At 42.8% G+C, this 21,884-nt stretch overlaps 2 protein-coding genes and 1 long non-coding RNA gene across 7 annotated transcripts; 1 reads left to right on the top strand and 2 right to left on the bottom strand.

Annotated features, from left to right (window-relative positions):
* Nucleotides 5,953-7,853, top strand: LOC110432885. Its single transcript, XR_002450166.1, has 2 exons — nucleotides 5,953-6,372; nucleotides 6,502-7,853. It is a non-coding gene; the product is annotated as an uncharacterized LOC110432885 (long non-coding RNA).
* Nucleotides 8,209-14,010, bottom strand: LOC8060734 (pentatricopeptide repeat-containing protein At4g20740). 5 transcript variants are annotated; one of them, XM_021453994.1, is made up of 4 exons: nucleotides 11,710-14,010; nucleotides 9,943-11,626; nucleotides 9,743-9,857; nucleotides 8,355-9,080 (listed from the first exon to the last, which is right to left on the bottom strand). In XM_021453994.1, exon 1 carries the CDS (start codon nucleotides 13,938-13,940, stop codon nucleotides 11,733-11,735), a length of 2,208 nt encoding a protein of 735 aa, XP_021309669.1. In that variant the 5' UTR covers nucleotides 13,941-14,010; the 3' UTR covers nucleotides 8,355-9,080; nucleotides 9,743-9,857; nucleotides 9,943-11,626; nucleotides 11,710-11,732. The 5 variants fall into 5 exon arrangements, with proteins under 5 accessions (XP_021309668.1, XP_021309669.1, XP_021309670.1 ...); XM_021453995.1 differs by having other exon boundaries at nucleotides 9,943-10,213; XM_002459376.2 differs by having other exon boundaries at nucleotides 9,943-10,099; nucleotides 11,710-14,009.
* On the bottom strand, nucleotides 17,490-21,159 carry LOC8081194 (two-component response regulator ORR33). The gene is made up of 4 exons (XM_021453321.1): nucleotides 21,141-21,159; nucleotides 19,282-19,911; nucleotides 19,029-19,117; nucleotides 17,490-18,542 (listed from the first exon to the last, which is right to left on the bottom strand). Exons 1-4 carry the CDS (start codon nucleotides 21,157-21,159, stop codon nucleotides 17,490-17,492), a joined length of 1,791 nt encoding a protein of 596 aa, XP_021308996.1.

The raw sequence follows: 21,884 nt of genomic DNA, 5'->3' as shown, positions 1-21,884 counted from the left end.
TAGCTCGGCGATCATTTGTCAATAATGGCTAAGTATGCAAAAATATTATGCACTACTACCAAAAAAACTTTTAGGAGGCGTTTTGAAACCCCCCCTCAGAGGCAGTTCGACTAGCAGCCCGCCTCGGTTAATCGTAGCCGGGTTGTCGGCCCAAAAACCGCTTCGGTAATAAGTTAACGGAGGTGGGCCACGTAATGTAACTGTCTCGAATAATCATCCATTAACCGAGATGGTTGCTCTAAACTAACCGACTCTATTAATGGATTAACCAAGAGACTACGTAAACCAATCGTCTCCATTAATTGTTATTAACTGAGATGAGCATTTAAGGCAATCACCTCTATTAATTGATTAATTAATGGTTGTATTATAAATAATTTATAACTTTTTCATATGAACTCGGATGTAGATAAACTTTATATCAAAGTTGTAGCCCTCGATGAGATTTACAACTTTATAATTGAAAAGTTTTTGAATTAAAACTGTTTAGGGTCCCAAAATATTTTTGTAACTGCACATATTTTAAAATTTAAAATTTAAAATTATCAAACAATATTAGATGTTGACATGGTCTGGATAAAAGTTATAGTCCGCACTAGTATCTATAACTTCGTAGTTGAGAAGTTTTTAATTTGGAAATGTTTAGTGTCCCAAATATGTGTTCAAAAGTTATAGATTTTGAAATTTAAAATTTAGAATTCCTAAACGATAATTGTTCAGATAGTTAATACAAAAGTCTAGTGGCCAACCTGATCTATATATTTCATATTGACAAGTTTTTTATTTAAAGTCATGTCTCAAATATATGTTTCAAATTCAAATCTTTTGAGACTTAATTTTTTGAATTTTTTAAACTATCTCTAATGGAGATACATCCTATACCAAAGTTGTAGTACTTGGCAACATTTTAAACTTTGTAGTTAAGAATTTTCTCATTTGAGTTCATTTAGTAGCCCAAATACACTTTTTCTCAAGTTATCCTAACAAGCCCAAGCCCATGGCATGAACCTACACAATCTATCATTATTCTTATGCATTTTCACAACCTTTTTTCTAACCTCCCTTGCATCAGCCCTTTTGATAATATGTTCATTGGTGGTGCACTCTACAACAACATGATTATATCTCTAACGGTGCCACGATAGAACCCAAACTCCATGTGGGCTGAAGCAGCATGGGTAATCTTATAAATGCTTGTAGGCATCAAGGCGAACTGTCATCATAGTTGTTGTGAAATAACACATATGCACCTTCTTATCATCAGTAGTGCCCCTTTCAAATCCATTCCCTTCTCTAACCTCAGGAAGACCATTATCTTACATTGGACCTAACACCTGTCTTCTCTTCCAAAGTGTTCCTACACCCTTTCTAGAAAAAAACCTTTATCATCTAATATGTGCCTCTCTTTTTTATCATGGATTCATATAAGCTTGTCATCTTCTTCTATAAACCGTCAGCTTAACTCTAAGTTTGTTGCTTTTCTTTGCAAGTGTTCTATCCATTCTTGATTTCCATGCATGCTCAAGCCTTCTTGCCAATGTACCTTTGTGAGGATCCCCCTGACCGATCTGTCCTCATGATTCACATCCACTTTCCAACCCTTTTTTAACAGATGTCATGTTTTGTTACATGTAATTTCATGTCACACCTAAACTTGCTAGTGTTGGTACTCCTAGGTTCTAGCTACTTGTCCTCTCTTCTGTGGCCAAGTCAAATTATCCAAATTTAGGCATGGTTCAAGCAATCCAACTCTTGCATGGAAGTGGTCGATACGATGAAACAACAGGGAATGTCTGCAACAGCTAGTGCTCCAATTTATGAAGAATGCGTCCAAGTGTGGCAAGATTTTGCATCGATTTCTATTGATCATATTCATCGGGAAGTCAATACAGAAGCACATGAGATATCTAGAGAAGCAATGGTATCGAAAGTATCATGTAATTGGGTCGATGGACCCCCTAGCATTATCCTAGAAAGCTTTGGTGAATGATGTAATTTTGTTGGAGATTAATAAAGTGCGCCAAATGGCTTCTCTCAAAAAAAAAACTCTTGCATTCTAGGTCTCAAATACCTTTTAAATCATTTTTAAGGAGCTTTCATAGACCCTGAGAACCATTTCACATTGTTAGGAGTTGTGCACAACCTTTCCATGCCTAAATGACCGTACTGCTCTGAAGCACAAATCTATGTCATCCAACTTATATATGTTTCCTCTTATGTATATATATGCACACATCTTCTCTTATTTGTGTACACAATCCCCACCGTATAAACCAAGACTATGTCTCAGTAAATCCTTACAACACCTCATTCCTATGATAGTCTTCTCTCAACAATTGAACCATTTTATGGCCCGATTACCTCCAACTTTGTCTCAAATCTTGTTAACACAAAAAGTCCAAAGTCAAAGTCTTCTCAACCTCAACTAAGACAGGTCAGTGCCAACTAGATGACCAAACTCATTTCCCCTTTGCTTTGCTTTTCACGTTCGCGTCCACGGTAGAGGCTAACGCCAGAGAGGACAAGTGCGCGAGGAAGGTGGTGTGGCATCGTTAGGTCGCCTCATGCCAACGCACAAGTGCAACCACATGCGGCACCATCAAACTGCTCCTTAGACCTTTGTTTGTAGAAGAAGATGTTGATATCCTCGCCGATGTCCCATTCGTGGTTGAGGTAGGCATGGCAAAGAAGTCAAAGTGGACTCGTGGTACGTGGTGCTTGTGGTCAATGCTCCACATGTGGTCGTCAATGTATGGCGGCGACGATCTTCCCATCACTATTAACACCTTCTAAATTGGGTTAGGATTAGGAGTGTCGATGTGAGGCTAACTCACGAAAAACATTACCAGTTTTATGTTATTGGCTAGACTTTCCTTTTTTATTTTAGTGTTGAGCAACGAGGGCGAGGGGAGGGGGGGGAGGGGAACATGGGTGGGCTCAGACTCGGTCACTTGATCTTGTCACGAGAGATCAACCCAATGAAATATTGTTTTGAATGACAATGGTGGTGCAAATGGGCTGGATCAGACCGAACTTTAGACTAAATTTGTTTTTATTGACCAAAAAATAGTGGATCCTATTGAAGTTTGAAATCATCCATCTTCTCAATTTTTCATTGGAAGCATTAGTTCTTTGGAATTGCAAACTAATGTTATTTGAATTTTGTAATATGCTCAACATGACCTACCCTTTAATTTGTGGACTAGTAGTGGTTCTTCTTGGATCTATGTTCGATTCTATTGTCTTGTAGCCTAAATTGGGTAGTGTTTCTATAATTATATTGCTATATTTTTTGTGAATTAATTAATTATATTGCTATATATATGGTCTTGTGAACCAATAAAGAATAATAATTTAGCAAACTTATTTATATAGCTATATGCATATCATGATTCTAGATCTATCTATCCATGCCTCTCTCCATTAGGAACCAGCAGGATCACCAGCAAGGAGTATGAACTAACTATAATTAAGGTCATGTATAGGATGCGGTTTCTTAGGGTTTTGATCATGCGTTTGCTAAAGTCTCGCATATGAATGTCGTGGTTGCCTAGCTAGCTATCTCACCTCTCCCATATCGCTCAGGCAAGTTGTCATCTTCTTTCTCTCACAAGTCACAACATAACGCTGCGTCACTTTCTTGTAGCCTGGAAGTTTGAAAAACAAGGACGATATATATATGTCTTTGATGAACGACCTGACATGCATCATATCCCCAGGCAATGTTGTTACATCTTCAGTGTAAATCTCTACATGCATGTGTGAGAAATTAATGTTCAGATTTTGTGTGGTCGATCTATCAGCGCATGGCATATATACACACACAAGTGCTATTCTACACCCTAGGTGTAAAATACTATTCTACACCAAAATGTTATATTGAACCAATTTCAGTATTGTTCCGTACCCGTGTTTCAGTATTATTCAGTATTTTGTGGTCCTGGATGTACGACTGGATGATACCGAACGTTGTTCAGTATTGCTCAGTATTTTTTCTGCTTAGTTTTGACTTGCGGTGTAGAATATATATATATATATATATATATATATATATATATATATATATATATATATATATATATATATATATATATATATGACCTTTACATCACAAAAATTGTGGTGGCATCGTGACGACTAGTTTACTGAGATATATATATGGAGGACAAGGAATATCTAGCTAGCAGGGATACACACTTACATACACACATGCATGCGATGATGCATGGTGCTCCTATAGTCCTATAAACAAAGCACATGCATGTGTCACTCGACCATGGTAATTGTGAAACGACCAAACACATTTTTTTGTTCCTGGTTAGTACAATTGTACAGATCAATTAAATGAACTGCACTGTGCACTGTCAATTAACCTCTCCCAGAGGCTATTACATACATAGTTTAAGGGGGACGAAATGCACTGTTAGCTACCTGATCAAGTAATTAAACCCTGCATGCATTTGGTTTGTTGCTGATGACTTTCTGTACGTTGGTGTCCTCCACGATACGATACATCATCACTTTTCAACGGCCAATGATTTCTAACCAAAAAGTTGTGGGCTTGCACGCCGTGTACGTGTACATCGCACATGCACATGTATTGTACAACCTCCCTCTCTAGCTCTCTCTCTCTCTCTCTCTCTCTCTCTCTCTCTCTCTCTCTCTCTCCAGTTGTACTGCCACAGCTACAGGTACACACAACAAACAAAGGTGTCCACATTACCTTTTATTCGCAACATGCATGACATATAGTAGGAGTATTATGTATTTATGTACGTACGTATCATTACAGATCATGTATGTGTACAATGCCAGCTATTATACAGACGACACAATTCAATTCACAGGCGTGCATCTCGCTTTCTGGTTACTTGAATTGTTTGCTAGCTTGCATTGTGACCACTGACCAGCAATAAAAAACCACCGCGGCTAGCTTTGCGTCAAAAAAAGGAAATTAAAGCAAAACATCATCCCCACCAAACTCGATCCTCTCCGGGCCTCCGGCCAGTATATCCTAGCTAGCTACTCAAAATTTTCTTATTGGATCACCAAATAAGTTACTTATATATTATTACGTCATCATATTTTTTCATGTTTCTTTTCAAGAGTTGTTGAATTCAATATAAGTCCCTTGTGGCAACACATTTCACTTTTTTTCTTGGCCTTAATTAAATCTTTGAATTGTGATAAATACCCTGTCCATCCAGTAAAACAAAAGTGCAGTAAAACAAAATTGCAACATTTCTCAGCCCTACGCGTAATATGATTATATATACATTTTTTCTTCTTCTTATTTTCTCTTGGACTTACTACTACCTTGGTTCCTTGGTTAATTTGTGCAGTCATATATATAACAGCTTTAAAAAGAATTGTCAAGCTATGGGCCAGGCAGTACAATTTTGGCCCATTTATTATATATATGTCACCAAGGCCTTTCATAATAGCCATAAACTTTTTTTAGACACTACACTCACTGTTTATTTATAAAAAAATATTGGTTTGACAAAGTTAAGCAGTAGTATATTATTAATATATATAGGTACTACATACGAACCTGTTAGTTGGGAACTGAAACTCAGAAAGCTGTCCATAAGTCAGATTATGACGCATTAGAGCTGTAGCAAAGGTAGTAGCTAGCTAGCTAATGCAGGCACCCAATTTTTTTTTATGCATGTGTAGGTTGATTATGTGCATTAGTGCATATAGTTAAATATATTTTTTTTCACAAAGTCTAAGACAAAAGGTGGTGGTTAGGGGGTGTTGAGGGTGACACAATGTATATATTTGCCGTTTGGGACCACCACGTTAGTTAGTTGTTACATCAAACTAGCTAGAGCAAACTAAGCAATCCTTTCCCTTCTAGCTCCTAGCTACATAATAACCACCAATATCAAAGCCTGGCCAATCACATGATTTCGTGCCACGGCTATATATGCTACCCATCTCACCCTTCTTCCTCCTCGCATCCCTCTCTCTCTCTCTCTCTCTCTCTCGCTCTCTCCTCTCTCCTCTCTCGCTCTCTCTCTCTCTCTCTAAATGTTGTGGTGCATCCTCTAGTAGCTGAAGCTGCCAGCATGATCTGATGAGGTGAGGTTTATTTGCTAGTTGGTCACAGGCTAACAGCATGATGGCCCAACAAATCAACGATCAGATCATGCTGTGCAGTTTCATCTGCTCGTGGATGCACATCAGATACTGGGCCAGCGTTAATTAGGTTCAAGGGTAATTCAATTCGTAAATTTCTCAGTACAGATTGATTCCTTATTGCTTTTCTATAATTTCAACTTGGAGTTCAGTTCCAATGATGTGGCAGAAAGCTTCAATTGGGGAGGACCGAATCGACAATTCAAGAACTGAAGGTGAATTGAACAGGTAGCTAGATACTTTTCAATTTCGAATTCGAATTCGAATCCCTTCTTCTTGCCTTGCAATGTTGATATGCATTATGACTAGCTTCCCCATCTACTTTCCTTGCTTCTCGATCGCCCATATGATTTGCAGGTTTTGTGAGCAGTGGTTCATTTGTGTATTGGCTTGTTCTGAAGAAGCTATATGTACATGCTATCATCATTTGGAATAGTATGGATATGGAGATCGTCACGTACTGATCATGCAAGCAGGAAGGATATTCAATTGACAACTGAAGAACTGATCATTAGCCAATGAATTGAAGGAGTATTTCTTTTGAACAAACACCATGAAGAAATTAAATATATACACCAACTATATATATTTGCATGCACACTTTTGTGATGTCAAGCAATTTCTAGCTTTGCACTATATATATACCTGTACTACACGCCGCCTGCATATATATGTGATTGTGTGTGTATGAATGTAACTACCTGAAAATATTTGCACCTTTTTCCTTTCACTATCAGCTAGTACACCACCACTAATTTAATTAATGCCACACACACATAAAACTTGGCCATTTTGAATTAAATAGAGGACCTAATAATTAAACACAATTGAGATCGATTGATTAGTCGGTTGATTGGCGTGTACAACATTAGATTCTCTGTCCCTTTCTACTATAGCCGAAAGTTGGGTGTGCTCTTAATATCCCCATAATGCATGCCAGTCCTCCTCCTCTCATCAGTGGCATGTGAAGGAGATCCGTGACAGATTGGTAGTGCAGATAAACAAAGATATAAATGTATGGAGAGGAGATCCAAACACTGATTGATAAAAAGATTGCTGCACAAAATTAATTATTGTGGCAACGGTAGCTCACGTACTGCATACGGCTACAATAACTCTAGACTTGCCATTATTTGTGTAGCGTCTTAATCGATCGTCCAAGTCAAGTAAATTGATTGCTCATGCACGTTTTTTTATTAATATTTTTTTATCAAATTCAAAGAGAAAAAGAATACTGTATTGAGAGAAAAGGCCAGCGAATTATAAGGGTTTGTTATTTCTGAATTTAAGAATTATTCCAGGTTGCATTTGTTCCTTAAATTCAGTAGTGTTCTTTAAAAACATTTTTCAGATTTGTACCAGAGTTTAATTATATGTTCCTTATGAACCTTCACGTTTTAATGGTAATTTAGCATTAGTTACCAAGAGTCCTAGGTATAATATACCATCATCAGTGTGCAGTGGCACTCTCGTATGCAGCATGATGAAGACATGTTTGTTTGAAGCACTACCTTTCTTCCACTTATTTTTTCAAAACGATTACAAGCATATTCTAAGATGCAAACTTTACAGGTATTTCTGTACGACATGTGGGCCGGCCTCTTGAGTTTGACGTTGCTTTCATGCATCGTGACACGAGAGTCCAACACCTTACAATATAATGTCATGGGAACATGCAATGCATGCCTGACTTTTCCCTATATTGGAACCTGACCTTTTTCCCCATGCTCCATCGATCCTTGCGTTTACGACATTCATCCGTAGCGAGCATATATATACATGTAGCCTGGTCAAGCAAGCAAGAACATTCCAGGTTAGTAAGTAAATCTTCTAGCTTTGCGGCAATCAGTAGTGCACGCTTAGTCCTTGCCTGCCAGTAAGCCTGACGCTGATGGATGGACGTGATGACCAAAGCTGATCGAGCCATCAGATCAACTGTTTATTTAGAAATACGACGATCGGTTGCATCGGCTCATCGCTAATCTCATTTCATAGTATTTGGGACGATAAAGCTTCCTTTATCTGAAAAGAAGGATGACACTAGGCTCTAAGATTCAAAAAGTCTTGTAACCTAACAGAACTTTATTCTTCTTTAAATTTAAACGAAATGACATGTAGCTCTCCTGCAATGTTCTAAAGGAGGAAAAAAAAATATTGTCCCTACCTTGTCCACTGAAGCCTTGTAGGTTAAGCTCCTTAAATAGCCACTGTTGAACCTCAAAACAAACGGCCTTTATTTTGCTAATGGAAATATTTCACGTCCAAGGACGTCATTTGTATTTACAAAAAGCCAAAAGCCACACCTTGTGTCTGGTACGCCTTAATTAGCTAGGTGAAGCATAATTGTCTTCACAATCAAGTGGTAGCCATACTTTGTCAAGTGGGCTAATCAGCTTAAAGTTTTATCACTTCACTAGTTTTGTCTTCCATGCATATATACTGCTTGGCCAAATTTCGTGGTTGACAGAGGTCATCCAAATTTCAGAAATGGTTCAGCCAGATGATCTCGTTGGAATGGTTTAGCAGCTGGACTCGGACTAGTTGCACTCCAGAAGTTTCGTGGTTCAGAGAGGTCACCCAAATTTCAGAAATATTTTAACCTGAATCCAAGTTTTGCATTGGGGAGATATTAGTCCACCAGACACAATGACTGTGGCAGCAGGATCCTGTTACGTAACCTCCATTCTCTGCTTTTGGCATGATGATAGCTACTTGCCCTGCGTTAGCTGACAGCCTGATGATATCTTCTCTGCAGGGAAATGATATGCTTATGAATGAACGGACCTACAAGGATAGATCAACCTCACAAGGTCCTCATCACCGGTAGCCAGCCATGCAGTATTGCTTCTAAAGCTACACCCAATCGGTTGCATCCATCTGGCCAGTGGAAACCGACATCAAACCAGAGACCACGCACAGGGGAAGCCAGCATCACCCTGTCACCAAATGCCATCCAAAAGGTAAAATTAATTAAATAAAACAAAGAGGCAGGGAACAACTCCATTACGGTTTACACTTGTCACCCAGGGGTCCCGCTAACGATCAACAACTCGCATCACAACGCCCATGTCGCAAATTATTGGCAAACAATCAAGAGGAATGTAAGCAAACATGCACAGCAGGAACCCATCAGCATCAGGATGCATTAACGGTTATACCTAACGCTATGTGACAACAGTTGTGCCCATGTCCTGCATGCAGTGGATTGGCTCCAACCTCCACTCCAAAATGGGCACATAAATCACACTTATGTGAGAGAACATGGCAGACGTTTAGTATTGAATTGGTGTCACCAAGCATGCAAGGTTATCTATCAATAATGGCATGTCAACTGTTACATATGATGAGGGCAAGCAAAGCTCATTCTTTTACATAGATTGTATAAAAGAATGAGTTATAAGCCGCTTGACTGACTACAAACATTGGGCATGATGACCAATCACTGTACAAAACAAGCACAAAAAGCTATAGCTACTGTTGCAGTAGTACATCCGATCATGTCGTTTGTGTTCTTCAGTCATTTCAAGGGGTAAAAGATCTCAAACAAGACACATCTACAGATATAGGTTCTGGGTCTCTTCAGAAAATTGCAGATTACCTCTGCATCGATCTTGTAGGTTGCACGACATGGATCCCGCTTTGCTGTCAAGTGTCAACCAGCCAGAATTGATCTTTCACATCGTCCAGCTGATGAGATTGTTGTAACAAGCAACCTGACATAAATTTACTCGATGTGGGAATGAAGAACTGTAACAATGCTTACAATTACTGAACATTGATTAAGTTTGTAGGTTATACCTTTGTGCGAATGTTACCAAATGGATTTAATTCATGTCCCTCCTTTGCAATTTCAACCTCGCCAGAAAAATGAAGGACCAAGCCCTGATGTTGCCAGTATATTTCGAACGCTACCATAAGCATCCTGAAAGACTTCCTTTTCAGGGCAAACAGCATCCTGAAAGAGGTTGAGGATGAATGGTAGTTCACGCAATACAAAGGTTAGTGGTGCCCCTATATTTGAATTCCAGTATTTTCATCTGTGATGCCCCCACGGTTTCCAAAGGTGGTTCTAGCGAATGCATGAAACAATAATTATAAAATTTATTAAAGACAAGATGCCCAGAAGGCCATAACAGAACTGTTTTAGAGAGAGAGAGAGAGAGAGAGAGAGAGAGAGAGAAATGACTAAATTAGTGACAAGATGAAGCTCCAAACAAAGATGAGGCAGCTATAATTGATCCAATAAAATCAGATTTTTTTAAATTAAAAATGTTTCAAACACATACAAAATCGGTTTTCTTGATGAATTATTAAGTTTATTAGTTCAGCTTTTCTACCTTATAAAAAACTAAAATCAATAACAATAAGAAATGCCACATCAAACAGAGGGTATCTCTTAAATAAATGCAGAGTTAATTGTTCTTTTTTCTATTAAGTAACATTGCACCAGGACTTGGATTATATCACGAAGATCAGCTTGAGAAAAGTGTTATGAATGAAATACAAATAGCTCATAACTAGGAGCAAATAAATATACAGACATCAACTATAGTTAGCCACATCATGCTCCTTGCAAAGAATTCTGGTATAAGCAGGTTTATGAATTTCCATAAAGAGAACAGACAGGCAGTTGAATGGTTCTACCTCCTAAACAGTGCAACATTAAAATCACATGATGTATCATATTATTTCACAAAAATAAAAAAACTCTTCAGACAAATACTACTATGCTTTCCTGGAGAGAGAGAGAGAGAGAGAGATAGGATCCCAAAGCACCCTTGAAATGCCTAAGTGCTCCTTTGGCCAGACTAGTCACAAGTTTTCAGGCCCTCTAAGGCCAGATGAGAAGTCCATTCACAGAGGCAAGAACTATCAATGCCCTAACACCTGCCCAAAATTCCCCTTCTTTTGCGGTCTCGCCTTCCTCCCCCATAATAACTCCCCAGCCCCCATGTCTCAACTAGGTTAAGTGGGATGTCATTGCTGGCACCTCGTATTGCAGCGAACTTCCCAACCAATACCTGACACATTTACACTCTTTGGGCTAAGTCCATAGATATTGCCCATGAGAATCCTCAATGTGAACTCATTCCAACCAAAGCCTTTTATGTTTGGCATCTTTTCTAACAGACTCCAATAATATTGCCACTTCGTCACATGGAATAGATAACAGGGTCACAACTACAAAGGAGTCATCCTGCCAAACGTTGAGAGGTTCTGTGGCCTGGAAGGCAAGCTTGGTACAACGGTGCCGTGGCCCACTGAATCAAATAAGATACCCCCCCACCCCCGACAGACACAAACACAGGGAGAAACCAGATGTGAGGATCATGACAACGAATTGACAGTTCATGTAGCTGATAATGAGCTAGGGACATGGGTCCCAAAGCTGAAGTGAGTAATGTACCCATAACCACAATTAGGCTGACACTTGAGTTTGCTTCAAGATTCATTCCTTTTCCATTGGGGAAGCATATAAACACTTGCAAACACTTTAAGTTAATAACATACATGCGTATCCAACGGTTAAATTTGAAATCTGAAGTAAAGAGAAGAAGATTGTACCGAGTAACTGCATAAATGTTTCTTCAATCAATTCTGCTTCTCCATTTCAATTTTGACTCAAGGTCAAAAAACTTCAATCCAGATATCACCAAGTCTGCAGTGGCCTTCTTCAAGTGCTCATTCAGCATGTCCTCGTAGACAATAAAATTGGCTTCCGATAAGATATTTCGATCTCTCATGATAGTGAACACCTGCCTCGCCTCAGTTGAACTTGCATACTTGCAGAAACCATATATGATGGCAGAATAGACAATTTCTTCCATTGAACAGCCTACTTCAATCATCTCATTCACCACATTAATGACTTTCTCTGGGCTTTTTGATCTGCAGGCTTCGAGAATAGTCAAGGTGTATTTAAATTCAGTTGGCCCATTTTCTACATTTCCAAGACAATCTTTAACAAGTGATATGGCTGCGTTGATCTCCCCCATCTTGCAAAGCCCTTTCACAAGAGCACAGTAGGCTGACATACTTGGTATCCAATTTTCCTTCATCACGGTGTTGTAGCATGAGCAGGCCTCTTCGACATTTCCTTCATCCATGAAACATGGGATCATATGACTATATGTACATGAATCTGGTTTAAAATTAACTGAACTTTGCATTTCTTCAAACAGCAAAAGTGATTTCTTCCTATCCTTGATCTTCAGCAGATTTTCAATAAGAATGTTATAAATGCCGACACTACAATACTGTTTTTCTTTCAACGCATCAAACACTTCCATAGCCTTCAATTCCCTACCATCCTTTCCTGCAAAGAGCTTCATAAAATCTACTAACATTTCAATAACAGGCAAACCCAGCTCTGCCAGTTTGTTGACCAATCCAAAAAATGTAACCATTTCACCCTTTTCGGCATAACGAGCTAGCAACGGTGAAACAGTATCAGAACTTGGCATAAGCTCCTCCTGAAGAACAATCCGAAATAAGTTATGAGCCTTATCCTCCCTACCTATGCCACACAGTCCACTAATAAGTGTGTTATATATCCCCAGGTCAGCACGGTAGCCAGCATCAACTAATTCCTTCAACAACCTACACCCATCGCCAACCCTCCCAGCAGCAACGTACCCATCAATGAGCGATGCATACACTGACCTGTCCACCAGTAACCCCTTGCTCCTCATCTCCTTGAACAATTCTGCTGCTTCCTCCACCATCCCGGTGTTGCAGAACCCCCCAACCATTGTAGCATACGCCATTGTGTCTGGCTCCACCCCATCCTTCTCCATTTCCTCCCACACCCTGATGCAGCCATCCATATACCCCCTCCGCACCATTGTCTTCACCAGCGCAGTGTACACAAAGACATCAGGCCGGCACACCTCGTTCCGCATCCTTCCAATCATTTCCAGAAGCCTATCAGTCATCCCTGCGTGTGCTAGTGCACGAACCACGATGGCAAACGTCACTGGGATAGGCTGCACGCCACCCTCCGACATTTCATCGAACAGCTTGAGCGCGTCCTCCACGTGGCCCGCAGCAGCCAGCGCGCCAAGGACGCGGTTGCACGCGTGGACCTGCGGCTGGACGTCGAACTCGTGGCGGAAGCGGCGGAGCGCGTGGAGAGCGCGGAGGGGGCGCCGCGCGGCGGTGTGGAGGCGGACGAGGAGGGTGAGCTGCGAGTGGGAGACGGGCTTGCCGTGCGCGCGCATGAGGTCGGGGAGCTGGTCGGCCGCGGCTGGGAGCCCCGCGGCGGAGAGCAGCGAGGCGAGGGCGTGGAAGGCCGGGAAGCAGTGGCGGAAGCCCTTCTGGCGGCCGGCCCAGAGGAAGAACGGGAGCGCGAGCGGCGGCGGCGGGGGCGGGCGCGCGGTGAGGACCTCGGCGACGAGGGACGGCGGGACGCGGCGGAGCTTGGAGAGGTCGGCGACGACGGGCGGGCCCCAGCGCTGGTGGCGGCGGAGCGCGTCGAGGAGGAAGCGCGCGAGCGGGGAGAGGCGGCGCGCGGAGGCGGATGTGGAGGAGGAAGCGGAGGCGGAGGGAGAGGGAGCGGACGACGGGGAATAGGGCGAGTGTGGATCCCAGTCGCGGAGGCGGAAGGCGGTTGCGGTGGCGGGGGAGGGGGGAGGGCGGGGTATTGGGGAGGGGAAGCGGAGGTCGGTGAAGAGGCCGCCGCGGACTGTGGGCCGGTGCGGCGAGGCGCGGCGGTGGCCGTGGTAGATGGTGTGTCTGCGGCGGCGGGCAGTGGGAGAGGACGGGGACGGGGACGGGGACGGGGACGGGGAGGCCATGGCGCCGGCCGGCGGTGTGAAAGGGGCGGCGCTGATGCGCAGTGGCAGAGAGTAGTGATGGACTGATGGAGGTGTCAATTCAACTCGTAATGGGCTGGGCTTCGTATATACGAAGGCCCAGACTTTGTCCAATCTCTAATCACGGTCGGGATGTCAAGCCGAGGAAGGCCCACTCCATAAATAGGCCTGCAACTATTTTAGGTTGTTAAAAGGCCTTGTTTAGCACTTTCGTTTATATTTGACAAATATTGTCCAATTATGGACTAACTAGGCTCAAAAGATTCGTCTCGTTATTTTCGAGCAAACTGTGTAATTAGTTTTTATTTTTGACTATATTTAATACTCCATACATACGTCTAAAGATTCGATGTGACGAGGAATTTGAAAAATTTTGCAAATTCTTTTGGGAACTAAACAAGGCCTAAGAGCAAATATGGTTCCTTAAAAAAAGGCCTCCTCAACCGTCTTGCCCTTTTCTTCTCCGATGCGACCCCTCCGGATCCTCCCTTGATGCCGACGCCACCTCCGCTCGCCTCTCGGTATAACTTAGTTGTGTATGTTTGTTAAAAAGTATTTATAAATATATAACTAAGTTTTATATAATACGATAAGTATGAATTTATTACTACTCAAGCATACCATAACCAGTATACCATAAAAATTTCATCAACCATAGAAATCTGCAGCTATGAATTAATTACAGAAAAACATAAATCTCAAACTATAGAAAAAATTTAAACCAACAAAATTAGATTTTCTATTTTACAATTTTATTTGATGATTTTTCAAAAATTTAGTGAAAATAAATAAATAAATACAAAAGAAAAAAAACCACCTTTAAAAAACCACTTATGGTCATGGAGGTAAAACGAACGGTCGTAAAAGTTTAAGAAGGTGGTTTACCCGGATTTAGAGTTTAAGAAGGAAAAGCAAACTTTTGTAAAAGTTGGGTGAGAAAATGTGGATTTTTTTTTTTGTAAGGTTCAATGGTTTTCATTTTTGAAACACAATCCACGGGCTCTCTATAACGCATGCAAATTCAGGCTGGCAGATAAGGTTGAAACTTTGTTTGAAATTAAGCCCTGGCAAATAATCCATTTCTCATTTACAAAGGGCAATCCGACTCCAATGGGAAGGGCGTGTTATCTAATGCCCCTTATTTGTTTGTGCTGCTATGAATAAGTGGTTGAAAAGCTTTGATTTTCGATTGAATTCTGAATGTATATAAACATAGAAAAGTGCACATTGAATGGCTCTGTTTGGTTGGTTACCTCACCTTTGCCACACCGCACTCATGGCCATGCCGCAAGTTTGGTGACCAAAAGCCTCGCCACACTTTTGGCGTGAAAATCGGACGCAATGGACTACAGAGAAGCTTGAGCAGTTGTGGCAAGCCAAAGGTATGGATACGATCCAAACGACAATCTAAATAAGTCAACGCGCCAGACTTCACTATACCACAACCAATCTATAGCGATTTCAAATCGATCGCTATAAGTTGTAGTGGCGAGCGCTATAACGTTATAAGGAACGATGCATAAGTCGTTAGAAATTTATAGCGACCAATTGTTGGTCATTAATATTTTGTTTTAGCAACCGTTATCCGATTACAAAATTTTGGCATGACAGTTGGTTGGGAGACTATCCTTTCTGTTTTCATAGATTGTTTGAGATTTCCACTCATCCAGATATAGCGGAAGCACAAGCTACGTTCCTAGGCAAATCCTCTGTCACCATCTCCCCAAGGTTCCTGGGCACCTCCACCATCTTTCCTGTCGAGTTGTTTTTGTTGGTTGTTTTCTGACGGCTGCCAAACAGGATTTTCTGATGGTTTTCTGGTATTTCTTGATAGTTTCTCGCCATTAGGAAAAACATCCAGTCTAGTAGTGCACTAAACATAACCGCCCGCTAGCTGCCAGGACACAAAAGAAGCACAAATGCTCCTCCAAATCCACAAAGCCCAAACACACAACAATATGAAACATAGACAATGCCACCAAACACACAACAAAAAGGTAGCAATCACAACCAAACCACATACGACAATGCTAACATCAATGTCGCACCACCTCGCATGACGATGCCACCATCAATGACATCGTGCCACCGTGCAACCTCCACACCCACTATGACCACGGGTCCACCACTAACACGACCACACCGTTGGGCTTACTCCATGTCGTTGGCCTACCACGCCCTGCAAACCTCGACGTTGCATGTCTAGAACAACTGGATCGCCGACACCTTGCTGCTCAAACATGTCACGCACGACGCCACCATTGTATTCCACGCGCCACTATGAGTGGCTGCCACCAAACGACTACTAGCAGTCACCTCCATTTGCAAGGGTGACAGATCCTAGTAGCACAAAGGCTAGAGCTAGACCATCGCCCTCTTGTAGACTTCAACACGAGCTTAGGAGCCACCACTTGGGGAGATGGAGTGAGGGAAGATCCCTACCCCAACCATCCTTGCCCCGTGATACAAGGATAACGATGCTAGATGAGGTGCTTCGATTGGGGGGAGTCAGGGGCCACCAACTTGCTACGCCCTTGAGGAGAGCGTTGCGTGGGGCGTATAGATCCAAGTGTAAGTGAATTAAGTGTTAAGCATGAAAATAAGCATGCTAGCTACTTGAAGGTAACTGATGCTAGTGGCGCTTTGCATCCAAACATCTTTTCCATGCCTACTTTGCACTTGTATAGGTGTATGAATCATAATATTATTTTTAAAAGAATACATAATGTCCACGTTGAATAATAATTAACCAAAAAATACACCAATCACAAACTCGACTATGTTAGGTGTATAAGTTTAACCACGGGTAGCCAGTTAGGCTACACCGAGGGATTGTTTCATTGGTGCCATAATTTATCACAACTAAACTTTGATAGATGTGGGGCTAGAAATTTTACAACCACGCTTCACCATGATAAGAGAATCTTGCGATACCTTTTTTACTTTATGACATGTGGAGCTATAGAAAATATTACCTAAGTTTATTACTAACCAAAAACTTGCTAATTAGTTTGACCAAACTTCTTGTCTAAGGTGAAATGTGGTTAGAAATTGGAGCCACACTTTACCATGTCTAAGATAATATTGTCATAACTTTTTTACTCTATGACATATGAAGCACAAAAAAAATCTTACATAGATTTAATTTCCCACGAAGCACTTTAACAATTTAGTCAAACTTGTCTAAGGTGAAATGTGAACTACAAACCAGACAAACCCTAAAAGGATATAGTGGCCTCAGAAACATAAACTCAAACACAAACAAATATTAACTTAAATAGGTAGTTTAAAACCATCATCTTAACCACGACGAAACCAGTTTACAAAGTATGGTATAGTAACACAACCTAATCAGCACAACTTAAAAAGCAGTTTCCAGCATAAACACATGCATGCATGATCGTTCGGAGATGAAAGTTGGTTAATGGATTATCCTTATTTCAGAGAGGAAAAACTCATAGTAGTCCATTCCTCTCCCATGCTAAAAACTCCAAAAACTCCAGCTTACCTTGCATTGCTGCACTCCAAGAACTACTTGGGGCTGTCCATGTAGTGTGGGTGCGGGAACATGAAATCCCCAGTGCTATCCATGAAGAAATCACCCATGTCCCAGTCCCAGTCACTCATCACACCACCTTCCCCGCTGACAAGCGAGGTTGTCCCTGCAGCATTGGCAGCGCTGGCGCCACCAGTTGCTCCACCCTGCAGCTGGTCGTCTTGATCGGCGTTGTTGTACATGGCAGCTTGCAGCTCTTTGGCGCCATCAGTAGCAGTAGCACCCATGTCCCAGACACTCATCATGCCACCACCTTCCCCGTTGACAAGCGAGGTTGTCCCTGCAACATCGGCGGCGGCGGCAGCCCCGGCGCCAGATGCGCCACCCTGCAGCTGGTCATCTTGATCGGCATTGTTGCCCATGTCAGCTTCAGTCTCTTCAAGAAGTGCTTCAAGAGGGAACGGTGTGTCATCCTCAAACTGATCATCATAAGGGAACATTCCTGCCATGAGGCCAGCGTTCCCATCCACCGCCATGTCAGCTGGGCCTTGCGACCCCATGAGCGATCTAAAGATGTAGTCATCGTCGTCGTCGTTGTCCTGTGCTCCGGGTGACAGTAGCTTATCATCGTTTGGCGGTGCCGCCACGCCGAGATCCATGAACGATGCAGCATTGCTGTCAAATGCTCCGCCGCCTCCTGCCATTGTCAGCTCGTTCACATTGGAGTCCATGCCAAGTACCTGACGATCATGAGGCGCGATGAGTGATCCAACGGTGTCGTAGCTGATGAAGTTGTCCATGTACAGCGATGCCAATGCCATTGCTGCCTCGTTTGTTGCTTCGCCTGCTTCATCAACGTGATGCTGCTGGGGCTCCACAGGTGGGTAATCCGGGCTGGCGTACACGGCCAGCATGGTTGCAATCATGTCTTGGTCAAATTGTTGTGAGCTACGGTCTGAAGGTTGAAGAAGTGAAGCATCGGCGGCTATAGACGAGGAAGCTCCGACAGTCATGTCACCACCTCCAGTCATCAGGCCTGTGAAATGATTGCCGACTGGTGGTGCGACCATGTCTTGCTGCACCACAGACTGTAAAAACAACTGTATTAATTGTCTTGTCAGGTTTATGGTTTTATCTAATGAGTTTTCATTTTTAGAACTGAAAATTACAGATTGTGCCTACGAAATTGTAATGACTATAGCTAAAATTTTATTATAAAACATATACAATAACCATCGTCTGAAAGGAAACTAAAATTCAAAGCAGGTCCCATTAATTAGAGTTGGTTCTTGGCATTGGTTTGGCTGCATTTACCTAAACTGATTTTCTTTTATTTAGTATTTCAAATAGCTTTGCATGCAAAAGTTCAGTAAGTGAACCAGGCCAAGAGTACACTGAATCAACTGTAGTAAGACAAAGCTGAAAAAAGTGACTAGTAAATTGCCAACTTTTATCGGTAACTGTCACAACGATACTCTAATTCCAGTTCGAGAGTGTACCATACTGTAATAAAAACTTTCAAAGTGTACGTTGCAGTGCTGTTATAGGCTGGCAAATTTGGAAGAAATTAGCACCTGCTGCTGGCTAGGCATGTTGTCCTTTTCCTGCCTTGCTGCTGCCACGTTCAGGTGCTCCTGCCTCTTGGCTGCTGCGGGGTCGCCTCCTGCTCGAGAATGGAAGAACTTTGTTGAAGCAAAAATAAATGCATGCATGCGTTCAATCTAGCAGCCTTATTAACAATAATCACTACAACAAAGGATATCTCTTCTCATTTATCACAAAATTAATCATCTGTTGTGTAAGGTGGGCACGAGATCGAATAGCAACCTGCGCCGCCGCCGCCGGTGGCGGCCAAGGAGGAGGAGGAGGCACTAGGGTCGCAGCCACTGCCGCTCTTCCTCTTCCGATTTCTCACGGTGCTCTTGACGACCTTGAAATGGACTCGCCCTTCTTCTTCGTTCTCGCCTTTTTCGTCAACATTGTTGGTAGAGCTAGAGCCGGGCAAAGCTGAAGCTGCCTCGACGGCGTCATCGACCGCCCTTTTCGCCTGGGACTCCAGGACGCACTTGCGCCACGCGATGACCATGGGGAGGGTGGATCCTAGTTCTTTGCCGTCGTCAAACGGCTTCTTGATGATGTAGGTCGCCTCCTGCAGCGTGTGGAGCAGCTGGTCTGCCTCATCGCCGGTGGCCTTGTGATCCGGCGCGAGGTCTGCTTGCAACCACCAAACCAAACCATCAAACTTCTGCATGCACGATCCGATGCATTGCAATGGAGTAGGTACCGGTATGTACTCACAGTAGACGACGGGGATGCGGAGATCGGACTCGATGATGCTGCGGAAGTCGAAGCCGCACTTGGCGACCTTGGCAGCTTGGACGAGGACGACGTCGATGTCTTTGAACCTGCCATCTGAGAGGCCCTTGAGGGCATAGGGGAGGCGGGGGCATGTGACCACTGCAATGCAAGGGCAAAGAGAGGCAAGTGATCAGTGAGTGACATGGTAAAAGATCCTTGTGAAATTAAATACACTCAAAGGATATGTTCGCTGTACTACAAAGAAAATATCATCAACACATTAATAATTGAGATGTTGTTTGGAAGTTCTTGTTGAAACAAATAATGTAGCTAATGGTGCAAACTGATTTTGAAACGGTACGCTCGATTTTAAAACCACATTTCATATAATTTCTCCCTGTGCACTTTGGTTTTGTTCTTTGATTTTCTCCTCCCACGTGCATGGAACGGAACAAATCATTTTGAAGAGCAAGCATATGCATGGATGCCGACTGCCGCAGGTGTGCATGCCCTGCAGGCTCTTGCATGGCGGCCCAAAAAAAAAACATTGTAATGTGTGCATGCAGAGAGCTAGGCCAGAATGCGCCTGAAATAAGGAATTTCAAATCTCCGTTTAACACAGTTAATCTAACAGCTTCCCAAGTTGTTTGAAGGTTTTGATATTCTTGTGAAGCTACGAACACAAGGTCGAGAAGTACCCTTGTAGTTCGTTTTGTGATGAGTAATTGTCAACATGATCCACGAATAGGTTGAGTTGGTGACTAACATTACCATGGCGAAAGCTATGTGTGTGACATGTCTCTTGCCTTGTGGTGTGTAGGTGTGGAGCTCTGAGGCGGTGGTCGACGACGAGGAGAAAGTCAAGTAGAGACATGTCGTGCCGATGGACCTGGAGCGGTGAAGGGCGGACGTGAGGCTTGGACCGAGGGGCCAAGAGGGCGGGTGACCAGCCGCAGTGGCTGACATCTGGGACATCGACGAGCGCAAGCGTACATGGAAGTGACTGTGTTGACCAAGTCAAGACGGCGGACGTGCGAGTCGAGCAAGGCTCAGGAGGACTTGGCGGGCCAACCGATTGAGGACGGCAGTGACACGTGTCGAGTGGCGGGGATGCATATGGACTACGCTACTTGCGGCAGGTTTCACAGGTTTGGGCCTGAAAATTCGGGCGAAAGTTCCGAGGAACGGATGGCATGTGGCAGCATCTAGGAGTTAGCGTTGAGGCTAAGCTACCTCATGAAGGGTGCGGTGGCCGTCGGATCTAGGTTATATCGAGTTGGACTAGAACGCCCCTGTGGCTAGCTAGTTCGCTCAAAATATCCAAGAGCAAATGGAGAATGTGTAATATGCCTGATAAATAAGCAGAGGAAGCCCCTCATCTCCCTTACCTCCTCCATTTTCATTCATCTCTGCTTAGTTTCCCCTCCCCATAGGGTTCTAGTGAGAGAGAGGTCTACAAATCTAAGAGTTTGTGTAAGCACTGAGATTTTGCAGCGGGAATGGAGGCCTTAACCTCCTCGTTTCCTCCGGGATTCGATTCGTGAGTAGTTTTTGTGAATCGCGTTTGTGTTCTTCGCGTTCTTGCTCTCACCCCTCATGTTATTGCCTCGATTCACTGTTTTGAGACCGATTTGATTCGTTCTTTTTGCCTTGGCTTGAGCTATGACATGAGTTGAGCCTTTCCACCGACGGAAATCAACTAATTCCTCATGAGCTCATAGATTGGATCAATTTCGTGGCTAGGTTTCAAGAATCCCCTTTTCCCCTCCCCTTTTGATTTCCCGTTGTTGACTTCAAATTGGGTGATGATCTCCTAGAGGTAGCTCACCTATTGCCTTGTGACCATGTGGTTAAAATTTTATGACGATTGGTTTTGATTTGATAGCCCATCAATCGGATTTTTGGTTGGAGACGATTCTCAGAGCTCTCTATTCTTCCTAATTCGTGATTCACGGATAGTCCGCTAGTGAACCACGAACAGTCCAGGTGTCGAGGACACTTCTTTGTCATTTTGGACAGTTCTTTGTTGTTTCGAGTGTTTCTGGGTGTTTAAACTGTGGACAGTCCGGAAATTTTTCACGGACAGTCCACCATTCATTTTTCGCCAAGACTCAAAGTTGGTTCAACAAGTT

This window comes from Sorghum bicolor, chromosome 2 (genome assembly GCF_000003195.3).
Source record: "Sorghum bicolor cultivar BTx623 chromosome 2, Sorghum_bicolor_NCBIv3, whole genome shotgun sequence".
NCBI classification, from domain to species: Eukaryota; Viridiplantae; Streptophyta; class Magnoliopsida; order Poales; family Poaceae; genus Sorghum; species Sorghum bicolor.
This window is presented reverse-complemented; position numbering and strand designations above follow the sequence as displayed.